The sequence below is a fragment of the Aedes aegypti genome, chromosome 2 (assembly GCF_002204515.2).
Source record: "Aedes aegypti strain LVP_AGWG chromosome 2, AaegL5.0 Primary Assembly, whole genome shotgun sequence".
Lineage (NCBI taxonomy): Eukaryota > Metazoa > Arthropoda > Insecta > Diptera > Culicidae > Aedes > Aedes aegypti.
In genome coordinates this window covers 286159618-286183660 of record NC_035108.1, presented here as the reverse complement: position 1 = coordinate 286183660, position 24043 = coordinate 286159618, and the positions used below count along the sequence as shown (strand labels likewise).

The window sequence follows — 24043 nt, the reverse complement described above, 5'->3', positions numbered from 1 at the left end:
CGCAATGAACATACGAGCTTGACTACACATGTGCTGTTTCATGCGCTATCCGATATGTGAGATGTTTCATGCGCTGTTTATGTGATACTGGTTTCAAAGCTCAAATTACTTGTTTCTCTAGTTGCGGTAGTTCAAAATTGATGAAATACCATCAAAACTGCTTAAACTTTTCTCACTTGTACCAATAGTTGCGATAAAGGACAGCAATTGCATTTGTGCTCTGTAGTATTTCCACCGCTCGTTATTCGTTTTTAAGAAAGTCAGATATGACGTCGGATAACTCTTCGGGAGAAATCAACGAAATCCTTTATTAAAGTATTTAAATTTTTTGTGGATAGACCTATACCCCATTTTTATGTTTTGAACGAGCTTTACATAGACGTTCCACGAGATTTCCGTGCCGTCTCTTATATTGGAACTTTTCATTCAACGACTACTTCCTTCTAATTAGCTTTCCAAAGTAGACATATTAATATCGTAATATTTGATAACCTCTTTTAGAGAAGTTTTATGATTTGGCCATGATAATAGCTTTTAACGCGTTGAGTAGAGTGTTTCTTGAATTATCAGCACGTTCTGTTGTTCTATGATAATTGCAAACCTTGTTTACTTATAGCTACCTAAAGAGAAAATACAAATTCAATCTCTAATGAGAAACTTTTCACCTGCCCCACTTGATTAGAAAATTGACGGTGTTTCAATTTAGTTATTTTTAGGTCTACGTCAAATTAATTCTAAAACTTTTTTTATTGCAGTTTGAAACTGTCAGAGGGGACATCTTAGAAGTGGTACAGAAAACTATTTTCCGCAACTTTTTTCCACTGAAAATATTAAAATAAGATTGCTCGCCGCCAACTTGTTACGGAGTGATAGTTGACAGGTTAACAATCTTTCGCTCTATTATGCAATAATGGCTGAAAATTTTCAGAAATCTCTTAGGCGGCGTCAACAAATTACGTAACACTCTGGGGGAAGTGGAGAGTAGGCTCAAGCGTTACGGCTCATACAAAAAATGTTTTTTTATACAAATAACGCGGAGGGGGGGGTAAAAAATTTTAACGTTACGTAATTAATGGACGCTGCCTTACTTATTTTAATGTACTGAATGGCCTCAATGGTTTTCGCATGAGTTTAAAACGTTAATTCACATATTCGATATTTTTTTAAGGCACTCCGTGCTCGTAGCCACTACTGTTTCTGAATCAGTTCATCTGTATCTACTTTACCGATACATATCTATTTTTAACTAATCTATATTTACATCTGTTTTCACTCTCCTCTACTTTTTAACTCTCACACCGAGTATGTAGGAGAGAGCTCTGCTGTTTAGTCCAATCGATTTCCATAAGCCATAGTCCATTGCTCTTGCGGTGGTTCATTTTTGCCGTGTTCCTAAGTCGTTTGAGGCTAGCTGCCTTCGAAGAGGGTCAGTTTGTCTCAGTCACCATCTGATACTGACGGAGGATGGATGTGCTCCCCTTTTGTGGAGGGGCTGGGAATTGAACCCATGACCTTTCGCTTATGAAGCGAAAGCGTAACCTCAAGGCTACGGACCCCCCTAATTCAGTAAAATATATCAATTATTTTTACTTATCCCATTTACCCACTTGCCCCGCGGTACCTTATACTGAAAAAAATAATTTTTAAATAGTGTAAGATATTTTCACAGCCAAACATAGGGTTCTCATATCTTCTCATCAATAAAAAACGACACGAAAAAATTTGAAAAACCATTCATTCATTTGTAAATTTTGTAATAATTGTTGGAAGACATTGGAAGATATTTCTGTAATATTTGAAGCACTCTTATCAATTTGTCTTTAAGGTGGCCGAACTGCGCCTCTTTACACAAAGTCGTAAGCAACAATAAATTCTTTATACAGAGAGATATGGAGTTGTAATGCTCAGCAAAAACATGTGTTTTCATACGGGTGACAACTTTGTAGGAAACATAAACATTTAGAAAATCTTGAAAGAGAAAAATGAATATTTCTATTTCTACTAGAGACGCAATGTATACCTTTTCAAAATAAAGAAGAATATCTGATGGTTTTAAATAAACTAAGCTGTTAAAAAATATGAATAATTTGAAACAAAAATTGGTAAATAAAAGCAACAAGCATTATTCTTGTTTCAGCGCGAACAGTATTCTATGCAGCATTTTGATCATCATATGCCTGTTGAATCCAGAAATTCTGTTTTGAAGAGAAACGTTTGAAATAGTTACTTGTATCCTTTCATACATATGTTTACCCAAAATAAGGGCACCCAAAATCAGAATACCCAACAATTTATCAATGCAATACATCCTTGATTAACCAGTCAAACTTCGTCAGATCTAATCTGTCCAAACGTTCATACCTATCATAGCGAAAAGGCATTTCCAATCTAAAACAAGACAGATATGTGGGGGGATGGTGAAACGATTCAATCGCATCATATTCCACACGTAAAACAAGCAAAAGCGCAAAACAGAATGGCAAACAAACCCTCCATCTGCCCCATTATTAGCCGTGCGTACATAATCCTCTGTTTGACGATTCTCCAAACTCCTCAACAAAAACGGCAACAGCAACAATAGCTGTATTAGCTCTATTGGTGATACTATTGCAAAACATTCGAACAGAATGGCATAGTCGTTTGCCAGAATCACCGAATGGCGCCAACACTCCGACCAGCAAAACGTGGAACAGCTTTGGATAAAACGTTTAAATTCGAATCCGGGTTTCTACCTGTACTGAGCTGTGCCTTTTCTCTTTCCCATCCCCATCGGAAACCGACAATAGCTGCGATGATTGTAAGCAAGCACATGGCAATGCAACCGAGTTGCGATATTGTTCGCTAATTTAGAAAAGTGCTACTCGACTCAACTGCAATTGCAACCGATAACAGTTTACACACAATATGGTTTCCTTTGTGCTACAACCTTCCGTGTCAGGGACAGCAACGATGTTAAAGTAATTTTAGGTAGAATTATCGAAAGAAAGATCTTGGATGTAATACGTAAAAAAGTACTGAAGCAAATGCTTAGGCACTAATAGAATTAACTGTAACTAATTTGCATTTACTAATTCGATATTCCGCATTTTTGCTTTAAACTAAAATAGTTGACTTGCAAGTCAACGTAAAAAAGAAAGAAATACAAATAGCTAATGATGGAAATACTAACAAAGAATAAAAAGCTTATAAGCCAAAGTAGGATAGGGTTTCATAGTATGTTTCAATTATGATTTGAGTGTTAATCGTTTCCTCTGACTACGGCTACTTTCTCTTGATGCTAATCGATTGTTTTCTTAATCCTTCTTCCCACAATCCCTCAATCGCCTCCCCCGCTCCGATTCCCGCATGCATGCTAAACTTACAGTGCCCGGAGAGCCACAGGACGTGCTAGCAGTCCCAGTCAATTCTACCACCATCAAAGTTACATGGAAGCCTCCGAAGGAGAAAAACCGCAACGGCATTATCCGGGGTTATCACATTCATGTCCAGGAGATGCGCGACGAGGTAAGTTTCCTGTTTCAATATTGATTCTTTGTCTTTTATGCGTCTCGTATCACACAATCGTTCATCAATCGCTTCAGGGCCGAGGACTGCTGAATGAGCCGATGAAATTCGACGTGGTGGATGCGATGGAGTATAACGTCACTGCCCTGCAGCCGGATACTAAATATTCCGTCCAGGTGGCTGCCTTGACTCGGAAAGGCGATGGAGATAGAAGTACTCCAATTACGGTTAAAACGCCAGGTGGCGTTCCTGTCAGGCCCACTGTTAACCTGAAGGTTTTAGAGCGTGATCCAACGGTGTCCATTGAACTGGAATGGGAACGGCCAAAGCAAACGTATGGTGAATTGCGTGGTTTCCGTGTTAAATGGGGCGTTCGAGAGCATCCTTTACAGGAAGAGCCAATCCTGAATGAAAATACTTTAACAAAACGAATCAACGATCTGGAGCGAGGTGTAGAGTACGAATTCAGAGTAGCCGGTATGAATCACATTGGTATCGGACAAGAGACGATCAAGTATTATCAAACGCCGGAAGGAACACCAACCGGCCCGCCTACAGATATCGTTGTAAGATTCCAGACCCCCGATGTGGTCTGTATTACTTGGGAACCCCCAACAAGAGAGCATAGAAACGGGCAGATAACTCGGTATGATGTTCAGTTCCACAAGAAGATTGACCACGGATTAGGTACGGATAGAAATACAACGATGCGAAAAGCTGTGTTCACAAATCTCGAAGAAAGTACTGAATATATTGTTAGAATTAGAGCATACACCAAGCAAGGGGCTGGTCCATACAGCGAGAAGAAAATCATTTCCACGGAACGGGATATGGGTCGTGCTCCTCTATCAGTGCAAGCTGTGGCCACTTCTGAGCAAACTGTCGAAGTTTGGTGGGAGCCTGTGCCGTCTCGCGGTAAACTTGTGGGATACAAGATATTCTACACCATGACTGCCGTCGAAGACCTTGACGAATGGCAAACGAAAGTTGTCGGAGTTACCGAATCGGCAGATCTCCTGAATCTAGAGAAATTCGCACAGTATGCCATAGCAATCGCTGCATTGTACAAAACCGGGCCTGGAAGACTCAGTGAGAAAGTAACTGTGAAAGTTAAGCCTGAAGATGTTCCGCTAAACCTCAGAGCCCACGACGTAAGCACACACTCCATGACCCTTAACTGGGCTCCACCAATCCGGTTGAACCCCACGAACTACAAAATTTCCTTCGATGCCGTTAAAGAGTTTGTCGACTCTCAAGGTATACCTCAAAAGCAAGTCCTACCGAAACGCGAAATTGTTCTGAAAAGTCATAGCGTTCAACATACCATCTCAGACCTGTCGCCTTTTACGACATATTTTGTCAATGTCAGCGCAATTCCAACCGATTATTCCTATAAACCACCTACAAAAATCACAGTCACAACTCAAATGGCAGCCCCACAACCGATGGTCCAACCGGACTTTTATGGCGTTGTAAATGGTGAAGAAATTCAGGTCATTCTGCCACAAGCTTCGGAAGAATACGGACCAATATCGCATTACTACTTGATCGTTGTTCCAGAAGACAAATCCAACCTTCACAAACATCCGGATCAATTCCTTACAGAAGATTTACTCCCGAGCAAGACTCGATCCGAACGACTCAATGCACCGTACATAGCAGCTATGTTCCTGCAAAGGAACATCCCATACACATTCCACCTTGGATCTGGCGAAACCAATCACAATTTTACCAACAAAAAGCTTGAACGCGGAAAAAGATACCGAATCTTTGTCCGAGCCGTTGTAGACACTCCTCAGAAGCATCTGTACACATCGAGTCCTTTCTCCGAGTTCCTTGCTCTAGACATGAAGGAAGCTCCAACAGGAGAACCGCCACATCGACCGAATCCCAACGTGCCGCAAGATCCGGAAATTCTCATCCGGGGTAAAAGTGAAGAACCTGGAATGATTTGGGTCGTTGGACCTATTATCGCTGCACTCGTTCTGTCCTTCCTTTTAGTAATCATTTACTTTGTTAAGAGACGCCGGCAGCCGTATAAAACACCCGACCAAGCTGCAGTAACTCGCCCACTCATGGCTGCCGATTTGGGAGCGGGTCCAGCTCCTACCGATCCGGTCGACATGCGACGTCTCAACTTCCAAACTCCTGGAATGATCAGCCATCCGCCTATACCGATCTCGGAACTAGCCAACCACGTAGAGCGCTTGAAGGCAAACGATAATCTCAAATTTTCACAAGAATACGAAAGCATCGAACCGGGACAACAGTTCACCTGGGATCACTCAAACATGGAAGTCAACAAACCCAAAAACCGATACGCAAATGTAACATCGTATGACCATAGCAGAGTGATCCTGCAACCGATCGAGGGCGTGCCCGGATCGGATTACATCAATGCCAACTACTGCGATGGCTACAGAAAGCACAATGCCTACGTTGCCACGCAAGGACCCCTACAAGAAACGTTTGGCGACTTCTGGCGAATGTGTTGGGAGTTGAAATCATCTACCATAGTCATGATGACTCGATTGGAGGAACGGTCCCGCATTAAATGTGACATGTATTGGCCGGCACGTGGCACCGAAGTTTATGGCGTCATGACGGTGACAATCACGGAAACTCAGGAATTAGCTACTTACAGCATAAGGACGTTCCAAATTTGCCGTAGTGGAAGCAATGAGCGACGAGAGATCAAGCAACTCCAATTCACTGCATGGCCAGATCATGGCGTACCGGATCATCCGGCTCCATTCTTGCAGTTCTTGAAACGCACCAAGGTACTCACACCACCGGATTCGGGACCTATCATCGTACACTGTTCGGCGGGTGTTGGAAGAACTGGGTGCTACATTGTGATTGACTCAATGCTGGAACGCATGCGTCATGAAAAGATGATCGACATTTACGGCCACGTGACCTGTTTGCGAGCGCAGCGTAACTATATGGTGCAAACCGAGGATCAATATATCTTCATCCACGATGCGCTATTGGAAGCGGTCATCTGCGGTAGCACAGAGGTTCCCGCTAGAAGTCTCCACAATCACATACAAAAACTTATGCAAACCGAGCCAGGAGAGAACATCACCGGAATGGAAATGGAGTTCAAAAAGTTATCAAACGTTAAGGCCGACTCGTCTCGCTTCGTGACGGCGAACTTGCCCTGCAACAAGCACAAGAACCGACTGGTTCACATACTGCCATATGAAGCATCTCGGGTCTGTTTGACACCAATACGTGGAGTTGAAGGTAGCGACTACATCAATGCCAGTTTTGTCGATGGGTAAGTTTTGTTTTATCACTCGCGGTTATAAGAGATGTTACTAACAACACATTTTTACAGCTATCGATACCGGAACGCGTACATTGCTGCACAGGGACCGCTTCAGGAAACCGCGGAAGACTTCTGGCGAATGTTGTGGGAGCACAATTCTACGATTGTCGTGATGTTAACAAAGCTCAAAGAAATGGGAAGGGTAAGTATTGATTTGCTCAAAATTTAATATGTATTCATGCTCAATTTTCTACATCCATCAACAGGAAAAATGTTTCCAATACTGGCCCCACGAACGTTCGGTCCGGTATCAATGCTACGTGGTTGATCCCATTGCTGAGTACAACATGCCCCAGTACAAACTGCGCGAGTTCAAAGTGACCGATGCACGGGATGGATCGTCGCGCACGGTTCGCCAGTTCCAGTTCATCGACTGGCCCGAGCAAGGAGTGCCAAAATCGGGCGAAGGCTTCATCGACTTTATCGGTCAAGTGCACAAAACGAAGGAGCAATTCGGCCAGGATGGTCCCATCACGGTGCACTGCAGTGCCGGCGTCGGACGGACCGGCGTGTTCATCTCGCTCAGTATAGTGCTAGAGCGAATGCAGTACGAAGGGGTGCTGGACGTGTTCCAGACGGTGCGGATACTGCGATCGCAGCGGCCAGCTATGGTGCAAACGGAGGTGAGTACATTTAATACATTTGGGTGATTCAAAAAATTGATTTAGCTAAACATCATGTTTTTATGGGAATTACTATGAGTGAAGCGAGAATATTTAGACAGTTGGTCAAAGTTGTTGCCCATGTGCTTTCTTACGCTTGAGAAAATAACTCAAGGATTGTAGGGTTGACGCTTTTCGTCGACCCAATGAACCCAGCGCCATTATCTGCATGTATGTGTAAAGAGAACAGGCAAGCGTGTGCTTGAATAAGGGCGTAAGTCGCATGATCGATTTCTCTTCGTCGATCCTCTCTTCTGTGAATAAAGGTGACAAGCTGCAGCATTGTCAGCATTTTTTCACCTCTGGACGCAAAATTGTATAGCTGCCTAGCGTGCTGAACTGAAAAAATGCTAACAAACCCGCATCTTGTCAACTTTATTCACAGAAGAGAGGATCGATTAAGAGAAATCGATCATGCGACTTACGCCCTTATTTATTTATTTATTTATTTATTTCGTCAAGCATAGGTAGACTACATACAATAATTACAATACTTTCTTACATGCTATGGATTACTTCTATTGTTCTTTAGTTGTGTTTTAAGCTGCTCTTTGGACATAGTAATGCCAATGAATTCGCAATGTACATTATACTGACGCATCATACGGTTTATTGGTCCGTTTTGAGCATAATGCGTTCTGCATGATTTTTCTGAAAATAATTTTCTTGTTCTTAAATGCCGAGAGGGTGTGTAGAAGTTTAGTTGAGAAAGAAGTGCAGCGGAGTCTACACGGTTCGAAATAATGTTGTTTATAAAGAGAATCATTGCGAATTCCCGGCGTTGCTTAAGTGTTTCCAAGTTGATGAGCATGCAGCGTGCTTCATACGACGGAAGTGGCAGCACAGTCCAATTCAATTTCCGAAGGGCGTATAAAAGGAATTGCTTCTGTACTGATTCTATGCGTTCTTCGTGTACGACATGATACGGGTTCCATACTAGGTGACAGTATTCCAGAATTGGTCTTACATATGTAGTATACAATAGTTTAATAGTATATGGGTCTTGAAAGTTGTTGCTGAACCTCTTAATGAAGCCAAGCATGCTGTTTGCTTTGTTTATTATGGAATTATAATGTTCTACAAAAGTGAGTTTAGAGTCTAGGATTACGCCCAAATCCCTTACAATTTTACACTTCTGTACTACTTGATTTCCTAAAAATACTTCAATTGGTGGTGTTACATATTTTCGACTAAATGCTATTGAATTACATTTTTTGATATTGAGCTGAAGTAAACTTTTATGGCACCAAGTGAAGAATAAGTTAATGTCATTCTGGAATTCTTCTGCTTCGCTAGAATTACTTACTTCCATGAAGAGCTTCATGTCGTCTGCATATATAAGAAATTTTATTTTTCTAAGTAAAAAGGAAATGTCGTTTACATACAAAATAAAAAGAAGTGGGCCTAAATGAGAACCTTGAGGTACTCCAGAGGTTACAGAAATGGGTGCTGATAATTTATTTTGAAAGCGCACAATTTGTTTCCTATGTGATAGATATGACTGGATCCAACTCAAGAGTCCTGGCTCCATTCCTATTTTCTGCAATTTGAAGATTAATAATGGTATGTCGATTCGGTCAAATGCCTTACTGAAGTCAGTGTAGAGGGCTTCTACGTGCTTGCCATTGTCCATTGCGTTGAGAATAAAAGATACAAATTCTAGCAGATTGGAAGATGTTGAGCGGCCTTTAAAAATTCTAGCACACGCTTGGCATTACGTTTGGTCTCAGACCCTTTCCTCCCAGGAATCCCCTTAGGGTTGATTCTTGATTACGTAATACAATTCTCGGGATTTTTCAATACCCTACGCTTCAGTTGTACCTAGTAATTTTTGTAAAAATCTTAAAATTAATTCTGATCGCGTAAATAATCTCAAATCTTTCTCGACTTAAACATTGTTACAAGTAACCAGTATCGATTTTTAGCTTTGGGGTAGTTCATCTCAGGACCTCTTTGCAAGATCTCTTGGACTTAGGCAGATGAGTTAAAATTCACAAAAATAAATTCTATAAAATATCTCGGGACCAACGGATTTACTTTGTTTCCGAAGTCGTCACCTTGTATCTTAATAAAACTTTCACATGTTGCTTCTTATATCGATATCTTCTTCTTCTTCTTGGCATTACGTCCTCACTGGGACAGAGCCTGTTTCTCAGCTTAGTATTGTTATGAGCACTTCCACCGTTATTAACTGAGAGCTTTCTTCGCCAAAGTTACCATTGTCGTATATCATGTGGCTGGTACGATGATACTCTATGCCCAAGGAAGTCAAGGATATTTCCATTACGAAAAGATCCTGGACTGACCGGGAATCGAACCCAGACACCTTCAGCATGGGTTTGCTTTGTAGCCGCGGACTCTAACCACTCGGCTAAGGAAGGCCCCAATATCGATATACTTTCGAGAAAAATATAAAGAAGACCAACACATGGTTCATTGTTGCGTTACACGGTGCAGAAAGCTGTAGTGGGACTGACTTGCGGTTACTTATAATTGTGGGACAATCTGACTTGGTGTGTTTTCCTATTTTTACCGAACAAAACGGATTGTCTCGTTAGTGTAGCTTAAAGAACAAAGAAAGATACCTATATTGAAACCTGATATCAAATCAATTTTGACGAAAATGCAGATTGGACTGATTTGCGATTCATGGCAGTACATAGTATCCTTCCTCTTTAGAATAATGATATTTGACTGTCAGAATGTTCTTTAAAATTTAATCTTTTTCCACGTAGTGTTTAAAATAGTAATAATTTTCAAGTGTTGTGAGAACAAAATTGAATTTTTAGAATATATGATTTAATTTCACAACCAAAATAAGGTACTCATATCAACCCATCGGTAAAAAATTCGACTCGAAAAATGACAAGTTTTTAAAAACAATTCATATATTCGTGAATTTCATAAGACAACGGAAATCATGAAAATCTAGTGTATTCATCTAAAAATTGTTGGAGATCATTGAAAAATCCAAATATTCCATAATATTTTCAGCACTTTTATCGACTTTTCCTTAAGGTGACCAAACTGCCCCGATTTCCCTTATAACTTATATAAAATAAATAAATTCGAGATTTGTTATTCTCGCACAATGTTCATTCCTTAATAGACGATGAGGATCTACCAAACATACCTACTTATGGATAACATAGATTGCTATTTAGTTTTAAAGGGGTGAGTCGATTGCAGGTCCACCTCGAGCCGTGTCGGCGGAATTCGAACGAATGGCAGTGTTCGTCCGAAAGCTTCACGCAATTCGGCACACCGTCCACCGTCGCTCTATTCGGTCTCTTGACATTCCAGAGAAAGCTCTTCCATCTCCTTCTACAGATCGATATGTCGTATGCTACTTGAAAATAAATGAACAGATGGTGCATAGGGACTAATAGTTTTTGGACGATTTTCTGTACTGTAAAGATTAGGCTGTCAATGATAATACCAGCCCAGTCTTAACCAACCATATATCATAACCAATTATTCAGTTTAATATATGTAAAGTTTGACACCGATTTCTGGCAAAATATTTTATTTAGTTATTGAAAGAATCTACTCAAGATCGACTCATCACTGTTTAAATACACATTGCTCTGGAAAAGCACGCTTGTTGTATAAATAATTAGAGTGGTGCTGCTGGTGGTGACTCAAGGTACAATTGCTACTGAGTTTGAATACGACTCCATTTAATGGAGCTTAGGTTTATGTGGTATTGGGACATTACTTAGGCATAGAAAATGCCGAAAACCAGTTTAATTGTGTTAAATTTATGAGTTGAATCTGTTGAAATATGCAGAGTGATGTCAGAATAGCAAAGCATAATATATGACACCTACGCATTATTTTGTATGCATTTTCTAATTCGCATACACTTTCACAAACATAGACGAACAGAAGGTTCTAACATTTTTTATTTCTAAAAATATCTAACTTGTTGGTTAATGTGTTGTATGATTTTAAAGTTACAAGTTTTATAAGACCAATGAAATTTGTGAGCTATATTGACTTTGTAAAAATATTTAAGAAATACTGTATGAGGAAAATAATTCCAAAACTTAAGCTTTACATTGGAACATAACATTTTTATCCCGGGATATACAATCAATTTGGACTTCAGACTTCGTCTCGGTTTGTCGAGATCTTTTGAATGAGGTTTTGCCCAATTTTCTTTATATAATAAGTGATACTATATAAAGGTTTGCAAATCTTTGAAAAGAATGAATAAACTACATAAACATTAACTTGGATTGTGTTATACAGTTTCATTGTTGTCCATCGACCACATTGTTATCGATCAATCTGCCACCGACACTTACGTGCAACCGCAACATGGTTTAGCACTTTGATCTAAGTTTTAGTTCTGTTTTTCCGTCAGGGTGTCGACCGAATTTTGAAAATGAAATTCCCTGACTTTCCCTAACCATCCAGTTGTTTCCCAGAAAAAAACCAAATTAATGAATTGGTTAATTTGAACCAAAGACGAAATAAAGACATAGTAGGCGGGCTCAGTATATTCAGGTAACACTTCTAGTAACAATATTTGGTCCCTTGGTACTACAAAGGGTACCCAAGTTTGACATATTGCAGTACACTTTTCACGGCATTCTAGATTTTGATCTATTACTCAAAGTGTCATAAAATTTTAACCAACTACAAGTAGAGTTACTTATTTCTCAGGAGCACAGAAACGTACCGTTTTGATTCATATTACGGACAGCTTCAAATTCCGGACACTCTCGTTTGTATGGGAAACATTTCACACGAAATGTTTCAATTTTCGCCATCCAAAAGTTCTCATTTTCAAGGCTCGTTTTATTAGGTTTTTTCCATAAATATCGTTGCAAATTTATAATGCCCAACTACCTTAGACGTCTCTTAAGTGGTTGAACGATTTCAATTGATGATTTGACTGTTCCATTAATGATTATCATGAGCTGTCCGTAATTCGAATCAAAGCGTCCGGAATATGAGGCAAAAGTGAGGGAGCGTCCGGAATAAGAATCATGAAAAGGCCACACGTTTTGATTTATTTAAAATTATTCAATTTGCGGACGCGTATTCTATACCCACCATCCGAAAGTTAAGGGCTTCCGACGCTCGATAACGCCAACAAATCATACAGAATGATTTATTTTGTATGGTCCAAGCTGGGTTATACTTCACTGAGGCCTTAAGTGTCCGTAATATGAATCAAAACGGTACTGACGAGCCTCCAACCAAACCGTCTCTCAGCTCATCGGAATCCTAGTGTGCTGCGCTAGCCGGAGGCTCACGAAAATTCTAAAAGCGCGCGCTAGGTGATGTGCACCCGGGGAGACTCGTTCCATGTGTTGCTCGGCGCTACGGCTCGCCATCGGTAGCCAAGTTGTGAAACAACTGCTTAAGTCCTCAGTACACTGTTTGTCAAGTGTGCAAATTTTTCCGCACGCATAAACCAACATGCAAACATCGGTCTCAACAATGACAAAACATCTGAAGTGTCAAGTGGATATTGAAGTGTTAGTTTATGCGTGTGGAAAAATTTGCACACTTGGCAAAGAGTGTACTGAGGGCTTTAGTAATGAAGAGCCTCTACAACTACTTTGTGGGCTTCGTAGCCGTGCGATTAGTGTCACCAAGGCATTAAGCCGCATCGTGCTAATTCGGTTCGATTCCCGCCTCAGGCCGAAAAACTTTTCGAGAGGAATGTTTTCCGACTGTGCCACTGGGCGTTGCATGCTAGTCCGTTGTCTAGTGTGGTGCTTCCTTCAAAGGGCAAATAGCGCACTGGAAACATTAACGTGTTGGTGTCTTAAAAAAAACTATTTTCGCTGCATTATGCAGGTGTCTAGGTCGAAGACTCGCGATCCGAGAGTTATAATTTCGATCCTCATTGAAATATTTTGTCACCAGTTCAATTACAATCGACGATATCTGCACGCAAAAAAATTGTGCGGTAAAAACTACCATTTTTGGGGGTTAACTTAAGCGCTCGCACCGGCAATTTTCAGCAGACCAGAAATGCGCTTGATTTTACCATGTCTGTTGTCGAAATCAGATTGTTGTAAATTATTTCTGTCAAATGTACCAGTAATGTGGTGGGATGTACCGTAAACATAGTAAATTGGTCTGAAATTCCATGGTAGTTTCAAGAATGGGCGTAGTCAGCTACAATAGTAATTTTTACCACAGAATTTTTTCCCGTGTGGAACATCTCGATGTTCCATATATCGATATCGCACCTTATGTCGATGATTTCTTCGGTCCTTTCATTCTGCATACATTTTCTCTCTCGATGTGTTTCTGTTGATTTTTTGTTTCCATTTTTTTCTCCATGTCGATATGGCCATTATCAAAGGTTACTAGACCAAATTTTTGGAATTCAAAACAAATCATGAACGCAAAACGACGTCTGTTTTTTTTTTTATTTTCTTGGTAACGGAGAGGTCCCTTCGATATACAGATGTGGAGAGGCGACTGTATTGCGCCGAATATTTAACAGCGCATGTGACGGAGCGCATGAGACCACATTGAGACACATCTCAAGAAAAATGAGGCGCACCAAAAATAGGTCTCACAATGTACAGCGGGTCCGTGCACTTGCAATTAATGAGGCTCCTGCATCTAAGGGCACAGCACGTGCACAGTAACTCTAACTACAAGGAACATGGAGGTCTTTATCTCGTCTTTGTTTGAGCCGTAATAATAACGATATATACAAGAAGAGATATATCTGACTACTTTTGCATAATACTGAATAAACTGACCAAAAGTCTTTCTTTACTGAAAAATACCTGTTAGATATTTTTAAAGCGTTTTTGGAAACTAGTATGATAACTGAGATCTTGATAATTTTAATCTAAAGCTTGAAGATTCGTATGAATTTTATCCTGAATAGATACTCAGAAAATCCCGAGCCATCTACTAATGATACTCAGTTTAAATCTTCAACCGCGGAATTTGGATACCTCAGAAATGATTTCACAAATTTCAGGAACGTACGAAAATGTAGACATCTTTCGCTACCTGAATATACCTACTAAGAACTCGAGTAGTTTTTTCCAACACATATTTATATTATACCAGAAGATACTATTTCAGAAATTACTTCAGCAAATCTTACATTATTCCTCTATAAACTAATGCAAATATTTCTCTAATAATTACACTACTCACCTATGTTTTTTTCTAAAAATTGTTAAAGAATTTCTTCAGGAATACTCAAAAAGATTTTTTCAAGAATCACAGACATTTGTTTTCCCCAAACTGTATTATTTTTTTTCTCCTCCGAATGCTTCAAGGTGATTCGTTACAGCTTATTTGTTTTAATTACCATTTTAGACTTCCGATATGATTTATGCCTTGGTTTTTTTCTCCGAAAAAATCATCTGGAGATTCTTAAAAGATTTATCCAGGAATTCATTATTGCTTTAATACTAGGTGGTATGATTATTATTTATTTAGTTGGTGTTACATCAATTAATTTGATAAAAACTCGTTAACGATGTTACGCCAATTTACTCGGTCCATGGCTGTGTCCCTCCAACTTCGATTTTGGCCCACGTTCTCTAGATCTTGTTGCACCTAATCAAGCCACCTCGCTCGCTGTGCTTCCCGCCTTCTTGTGCCAACCGGATTCGACGCGAACATCATCTTTGGGTTCATGCACAAATTACGTCACACTCCAAGGGGGGAGCGGTGTTCGAGCCAAGCGTGACAAGCCTTACAAAATTTTCGGATTACTCATACAAAAAGTGTGACAAAGGGGGGGTCGAAAAAGTTGAAATTTAGCGTGACATAATTTGTGTACCATCCCTTTGCAGGATTGTTGTCCGGTAGTATTGCAACATGTCCTGTCCAGCGCACCCTTCCGGCTTTCGCCACCTTCTGGATACTGGGTTTGCCGTAGATCCTAGCGAGCTCGTGGTTCATTCTCCGCCGCCACACACCGTTCTCCTGAACTCCTCCAAAGATCGTCTTAAGTACACTCAAAATAATCCACACGTCATTGCTACGTGAAAACATACGTGGTTTTTTTCCATCGCACTTTTCACGTAGCACTTACGTAAATCGTAGGTACCACAGAATGAACGCATGAACTATTGAGTTTAGTTCGTTCCACCAACGATACACGTAAGAGCTACGTGGATTCTCCCGTACTTTCAACAAAGCGGTTCAGTAGGCCCGAGATGATTTTTCAATGGAAGTTATTAAAATATTTTGATATCAACTGCCCTGGTACTGTTTCTCATCTTTCAATTTGGTAATAATAAGATTAAATTGGCGAGATTTTTAGACATTTATTCTATGCAATCACTGCTCAAGTAGTTCGCTCACGGGTACTTGTGCACTGACGGTATATAGATCAAGCAACTTAAAGTCGTAGTTAAATCAGAACACTGCTTGAATTTGTTTATCGGCAATTGTCATTTATTAATGCTCTTCATCTCTGGGGTTATGTTGGATTCGCCTTCAAAAGTATCCATGTTCCAGTTAACTTTGCCGCTGTATGGAATAACATCAGATATAAAACACTAATTAATATGTAAACCTTGCAAATCCAAACTATTTTTACCTTGAAATTGTTTTTAAAATTGTTGTCAAGTCCGGCAGCTCCTCAAGCTCTTAGAAAAAAAAAAAAAAAACAGTGGACGTCTTCTTCGCGCTTGAACACAACATTGAATGAATGCGAAATGCGGTTGTCAAAATGAATTCAAGAGCCAATGTGAATTTCACGTAACTCTGATTGGTTAACCACGGTAAACATTACCGAGTCACCTTTTGGTGTTTAATAATAGCATGGTAAACATCACCTTGGCCAGGTGAAGTCGAGGCAAAATGAATTTCAAACGGTCTACGTGATTTTCCACGTAGCAACGACGTGTCGATTTTTTTGAGTGTACCCTTCGTTCGAACACAAGTGCTTGCAGGTCCTCTTCCAGCATGGTTCATGCTTCATGTCCATAGAGGACCACCGGTCTTATTAGCGTTTTGTAAATGGTACATTTGGTGCGGGGTGAATCTTTCTCGACCGCAACTTCTTCTGCACGAGAAAAAAATCTTTGGTAAAAATTACTATTGTAGCTGACTACGCCCATTCTTGAAACTACCATGGAATTTCAGACCAATTTACTATGTTTACGGTACATTCTACAACATTACTGGCACATTTGACAGAAATAATTTACAACAATCTGATTTCGACAACAGACATGGTAAAATCAAGTGCATTTCTGGTCTGCTGAAAATTGCCGGTGCGAACGCTTAAGTCAAAACCCCCTAAAATGGTAGTTTTTACCGCACATTTTTTTTTGTGTGGAGCCCATAGTAGGCGCGACTGCCTCCGTATTTCATGACTTACGTTGTTATCAGCCGTTAACAAGGGTCCAAGGTAGACGAACTAATCTACCACCTTAAAAGTATCCCCGTCTATCGTAACACAGCATGTACTTTGTTTTTGACGCATTCACCTCCAGGCCGATTTTTGCCGCTTGAGTGGTATGATGTCTTTCTTAAATTTGTCGAGTTTTCTGCAATGCTCTGGAGAACTGCTTCAAAAATTCTTCAATTTCTGCTTTCTAGAAATTTCCTGGATCCCTACAAATACTTCTTTCAAGGAATTATTATTCAATTTCTTGGAGTAATATCTTTAGTAAAATTAAAACAGCACAAAACAGAAGTAAACAGATAGATGAGAGCGTAAAATTTGTGCACGAACCGCTGATGATGACCGAATCAATTAGTAGATAGCAACGTTCGGTAAATGCTACAGTTTTAAGTTAATTTCATCGACAAAAGGTGATGAAATCATTAACAAAATTGTGAAAGCGGCGATTATTCTGACATAACAAGTTCAAGAATTACAAAATAAATACTTGAGGTAGTTTTTATAAGAATTCCATGAGGAATCTCTATAAGAATCTAGAATTTCTGGGGAATTTTCAGATTGTATTCTAAAATAACTGGACATCACTATAAGAAAGCCCTTGATAAAAACCCTGATGTAACCGCTTGGACCCTAATTCATCACATTTTCGATTTTTTTAATTCTAAAGATTTTTATATATAGTAATATATAGTTTTCTATAGAGTGTCCATTTCCCGGCCATTTTGCTCGTCCCGGGATTCGGGACAAAAATCTATGCTTGTCCCGGGAAATCCCGGGATCCCGGGATTTATCAAGTTTTCAATAAAACTAGCATTTCGGTTGAAATGTAAGTACAAATTTAACAATACAGTTTTTGTTTTCAATGAAATAAACAGATAATGTAACTTTTCAAAATAATATGTTAATTAGCAAATTACATTTCAGATAAGACTTTCTTATTCTGATGAAGTAACCTAACAAACATCAAAACTTGGCTTGACTAATTACGGGTTTGCTATGGATTTTTTCAAATATGTACTCTATAATACTTATGAATTGAAGTATGATAAAAACTTAGGTCTTAATTTTAAAGCAATTTGCTTCAAACATGTGAAACATCATAAAAACTTTAGAACATAAGAAACAATTAAAGATTATTGAAGGTATTGTAGATGCTAAAAGTAAATTATTGAAAATTATTGACTGAAGTTTACTGCCATGAATCGCAAGTCAGTCCCATTCGCATTTTAGTCAAAATTTAGTTGATATCAGTTCTTCTAATGATCTTCCAGCTGCACTAACTAGAAATCACTTTATGTTTAGTAAAATTAGGAAAAAACACCAAGTCGAATTGTACCATAATGAAAAGTAAACGCATTCAGTCCCACTGCAGACTTTCGCATCGCGTGACACAAAAATGAATTGTTATTTGGTCATCTTTATATTTTTCTTGGAAAGCTAACGGAGTGCAAAGCAAACTATGACAGTTTCATTGAGATCGAAACATGTTCCAATTTCCTGGATTTTTTTGAATATTTGTATGGAAAAAGATATTGAAATCTTCTCAGTCAATTTTCTCACTACCTACTCCTTACAGATAATACTTGCGGCAGTTTAGGTGTACTTTCAAATTTGTTATCTTACCATATGCTTATAAAACGGCTAATGTTGAAAAGAAAAGCATTAAGACATTGCAACTAGACAAATAAGAATATGTGTTTCTTACTTGGTGGATTGATATTTTCATGAAAATAATTACTCGTTTATTCTCTTTTTAATTATGCTTTTCTACTTTATCAAATAAGGTTGATAGTGAGAAAAAATGTCATAATCTTTTATTGAAATCAAGTGGTTTTCATCAAATTATACGTACATTTCTGGAATCCCGGGATTCCCGGGATGTCAGAAATAAAATCCCGGGAAACGGGAAATCCCGAAATTTGTCAAATCCCGGGATTTTTTGTCCCGGGATGTCCCGGGATGGACACTCTAGTTTTCTATAAGTAATATATAGGGGTCTTCCTTAGCCTAGTGGTTAGAGTCCGCGGCTACAAAGCAAAGCCATGCTGAAGGTGTCTGTGTTCGATTCCCAGTCGGTCCAGGATCTTTTCGAAATGGAAATTTCCTTCACTTCCCTGGGCATAGAGTATCATCGTACCTGCCACACGATATACGAATGCGAAAATGGCAACTTTAACAAAGAAAGCTCTCAGTTAATAACTGTGGAAGTGCTCATAAGAACACTAAGCTGAGAAGCAGGCTCTGTCCCAGTGTTTATCGTACAATGCATTAAAGCGTTTTCTTAATGTTTAGCTGCTATTTTGAAAGAGTGATTACCCATTCCGTCCAGAAAATGTATCATATTCAATGTACAATCTACAATTGACAAGTCGAGTCTAGTACACGATACTGAAGAAGGCCTTACAGTTGAGGTCGAAATACGCGTATCTGTCAAAGGATACAAATTCTAATGGAATTAAATGGAAAAATACTAAATTCGATTTTTCGGTTATTTTTTGTTATTTAATTTGTATTTCACCGATTGATTCGGTGTATACCTACTTACAGAAATTGTTTGAGAAGGGAAAATGATTCTTTTATGATTTTTCGTATATGATATTATCCCAATCACCACCGAGCAGCGCCTACATCACTCTAACTATACAAAATAAATAACGCAACCGAGGCTAGACACCTCGGCACGATGTTTGAAATAAAAGAATTTCACGGTGTTGCAAATTGAAACTTTTAGATTGCATTTTTACACTCCTAATTTTTATTCAGACAGAGAAACTCCAAACCCTCACAAACATATCAATCACATTCACTTTCTTTAGAAGTGTAATCTATTTTCAATTAGAAAAGACACTTTGTTTGTCACTTTAATTAGCTTTCTTCACTTGGAATACAACAATTTTGACTCAAGCCAGACAAATGATTTCACAGGTTCTTGGTGAAAGTAGAACATTTTTCTATCTTTTTTCAGAATTTTGTATTTTTCCGCATTTACAACATGTTCGGTGAATTTTTGACAGTTCAACTGAAAACATTTGTGTCTCATATAGAAATCCGTAAAAGCATATTACACAGTTCAGAATCCATGGTTTATTTTACCGAATTATGTGTTCTATTCTAATCATCGCATCACCGACCAAAGGTGACTCCCAAATGTTTTTCCTGCCTTACTAATTAATATCCATTCCGTAGTGATTTTGGAGACGCATAAATATTCTCGGACTCTAAAAGCAACAATCATTACACTAAAATTCTTTTTCTATCCAAACTAACTGAAAGGACTTGTCCGGCGCCGTTATTGATCATTGTTGAGAGTTGTTAAAAAGTGCACTTCGAGAGTAAGCGGAAAGTCCCATCCCTTATTAGTTTGAATCTGAGTGCAATTCTTACCAGTTTCGATCAATCACGGAGCAGCAGTCAGTCCATGCTATGCTATGATATGTTTGTCTGGGGTAATATTTTAAATCTCTGGCGAGCTTCAAAAAGGCACCACCAGGATGAAATTTAGATCTACTATCATTCCTGTACAATGGTGTCTACCACATTTTGCCAGACTTTTTATTTTTGATTCGTCAAACTATTTCCAAAATATAGTGGCAATCATGTACTGGTCAATACCCATTTGGTCTCACATTTTTGTCAGCTCAACTCTCTAGATCTTTTTAAAATAGAAGCTTTTCATGTGAATACACGAATAAACGTTTCTTCTCATTCTTTCTTTCAGGATCAATACCAATTTTGTTACCGTGCTGCTCTTGAATACCTGGGCTCATTCGACCACTATGCCAACTAAACGGAATCAGAACCAATGACTAACAAACGATAGCGTAAAAATGATAGCACTTACTTCAATTGTTAAAATATTGAAGAAAATGGAACAATCGCCAGTAGAGCAGAGACATGTACCAGAATAAGTGAGAACATCATTCCAGTAGCGGAATCATGATAACCGTCATTCTGAACTGCATTTATCTTCATCGATTGTTGCGGAGTGGTTCAATTAGTGTGTTATCATATTTAGCCAAGAATCACTCGCTCAATCACCAACCATTCATACCGGAAAGAATTGGTGGCTACGATTAATAATAGCTCTCTAGTAGACTTGTTTTGTATTACAGTAAATACAAAAAGAAATTATTTCCGTACTCACATCATCCATACCCTAGAGCTGATAGCCAACATCAAACAGGCTAAATCATTTCATTCCTAGTTCACACATTTTTTTCTGAACAAACACTTTTCGATGGAACCCTTCTTCCTCAATAAAAAGGATTTTAAATCATTTAATGCGAAATTTGTCGATTGACGATCCAAAAGAACTAAACCTACATTTCACTAGCTAGAACGAAATCTAATAGAGAAAAAATAAACGAATTAATTGAATATCAAAAATATAGAATCAGGTTTTTAGATAAATTTCAACCAGATATGGAACATTGTAAGCATTTTTCAGGATAAAAAAGTTACTACTTATTAGCAAGTAATTGGACAGTGACAACCATTCAAATTACAGAATAGCAACATTACAGTGTGAACCGATAGAAGCAAACCAATCTAAAGACACACAATAAACTCGTGTTTGTATAAAGCAAAAAAGAAACAGGTGAACAGTACAGTAGGAAGGACACAAACAAACGCTTTATTTCATTTGCTGAAGGATTGCAAGAAAGATGCTATGAAGAAACATAATTACGAGAATGAATGCACATCAGCAGGAGTGTCGCCTATATTATAAAGTATATTTTTTATAAAACAGAGTGAACGATTGAGTAAACAAACAATATAAGAGATATCTGTTGAAGCAAATGGGAGTTAATATTCGTCAGACTGATATTGTAAAAGAAACTAACGCTACTACTGTAAAAAAAGTTTATAAACGGTCGATGTGCGACATACAAGTCGCTCGCGACTGGTTGGCATCGGAAGAGAGTAAAAGCAGTAAAACATACTTAAGAAAGAAAGCGATATATTAGAAGAGTTGATCTGTTTTTGAATGATGTGAATACACAAAGATTATTAACCCAGTGAGAAATCAGCTTGGTGAACATAGGCGCAAATATACAGCTGTGTTAAGAAATGTAGAAAGCAGACGAAAACGCATATATATCACGCTATAGACTTGTAAACAGCTAGATTTAAGTTTATACAGGAAATGACAAAAAGGAAACCTAACTGGCGCATCAATAATTTTCTGAAGCATTAAGCACGCGCATCACAATCATCATATCCGCGCAAGCGGGATGAAGGGAATAGAGAAACTGGACTTAAGTTTATGAACCGCTTGAATAATTGTGTTTGATATGTACTGGATATTTTGGACAACCATTGCGTTAGGCACTCAATTATATAGGTTTGCAACTTTTGACGTGATAATAATACTATAGAGACTCAAATGTGTGCGCAGATTGCACGCGGATTACAAAAAGAAATACTCGGAATCGGAAATGCCCATAGTTTAAGTAAGGTCGCACACGAGCAAACCGTAGTTGTCGACTCAGCACGTCCATGTTTAGTTGTGCCACGCAATCGTCTCTAGAGCGATCATGTTTATAGCAATCGATTAATGTGAGTCATGCCGGCGACAAACTTCTCCGTTTAGAGTAGGCATTCAGTACAAGTTTAAGTGTCAGCATATCATCCGTAATAGACGTTTCCATTTTGTTCAGAAGTGATGACAGGCAAGATGAGTTACATCCATTAACAGAATTATTTGCTGTGCATTGCGATAACGAGCTGTATCATCAGGGCGTCAGGTTAGAATGACGTGTTACGAGGTGGAAAACAAGTACGTTTAGGGATCTCATGAATCTTTTAATTCTACAACTTCATTGTCACAAGTGAATCAAGATAAATGAATTATTCAATAACTTCAAGCACATTGCTATCAACCCTACCAACACCACGTCTCGTGCTATTAGAGTCACAACTACAATTTCATATGAATACTAATGGGTTGGTTACATATGGGTTGGAAATCTGGATCCCCTATGGGGATCTTTAGATTACATCAAACACATGGCACTCATATAATTCTTAGGGATCTTAACATTCCAATAGGATTTAGTATGATTATCTCGAAAAAATAGGCTCCCAAGATTTCTTAACACAATGCTGAATCCCGATGATAGGTATGGGATTCTAGGTTCATATTTTAGTGGTATTGTCGGTACATTCGTAGAATTCTTGAGACCCGGTAGTGTATCTTTGGGATTCCTAAAATTGAAAATCAGTTCTCATGGTACTATTTCCTAGAATTCTGATAGGAAACCTCGATTTTCGGTCCCAATCTTTAGAAAATCAGTGGCATGCTTTTGGAGATCCAGTAACATTTTTAGGATTCCGTTAAGATTCCAGGGTTTCATGTCGAAATTTTGTAATAGGGTCTTAAAATTTGAGATAAAATCCTAATCTTATTAAATAACACGACAGAGCGTATCCTTGCTACTACTTTCGAAAAAATTCCCGCTCAAATAACGGCTTTATCATTTTTGAACTTTCAATCAATTTTAAAATAGGTCCAAATTTGAACCTTGACACTTATGATCATGTTTGACGTTTACTTCGCTGACAAATTTCCACTGGGATTTAATTTTTTAAAGAGTGCAAACACCGAGGTTGTTCATCTGACATTTCAAAAGGGACACGGAAAACAAAATACAGTTGACTCTCCGCAAATTGATATACTTTTTAAATCGATGGATTTATCGGTCCCTTCTAATTTCCATACATCGTGCGCTCTATCTAGAGATATCGAGTTGAAGAAATATCGACTTATATAGAGGTAAATTTCTCCCCATAACTCGATATCTTTTTTAAAATCTTTATTTTTTAGGAAAACTAGATCAAATTCTTGTTTAAGATGACTCAATACTTGCAAGATATAATAAATGTTGAAAACATAAAAAAGTGTAATAAAACGGTGCTATACTTAAAAAAATGTGGTCTTTCGATCAATCTAGAGTACCTAAACCGTATTTTTTCATCATTAAACAACCCAATTGAAAAAACGTATTTTTAAAATTGTTGTTCAACCATAGAACTTTCAATCAGTAACAAAATATATGACAAAATACACTACTTTTCTTGAATATAAATTAAAAACAAAAAGCGGCCGAGTGGCACATCGCTGATTCTATTTCAATTACATATTTGATACGGTAGCTATCTTAACACCTCTAACCACGTCAG

General features: G+C 38.5%; 1 protein-coding gene across 14 annotated transcripts in view; it reads left to right on the top strand.

Moving 5' to 3' along the window:
• LOC5566252 (tyrosine-protein phosphatase Lar) overlaps window positions 1–22685 on the top strand; it is a 607417-nt gene extending 584732 nt beyond the window's left edge. For all 14 annotated transcript variants that reach the window (XM_021845273.1, XM_021845268.1, XM_021845272.1 and 11 more), the window contains 5 exons: window positions 3365–3504; window positions 3582–6787; window positions 6848–6980; window positions 7045–7461; window positions 20580–22685. In XM_021845273.1, coding sequence (XP_021700965.1) covers window positions 3365–3504; window positions 3582–6787; window positions 6848–6980; window positions 7045–7461; window positions 20580–20648 — 3965 coding nt within the window. In that variant the 3' untranslated portion in view covers window positions 20649–22685. The remainder of the gene's footprint in view (window positions 1–3364; window positions 3505–3581; window positions 6788–6847; window positions 6981–7044; window positions 7462–20579) is intronic.
• The last annotated feature ends 1358 nt before the right edge of the window (window positions 22686–24043 follow it).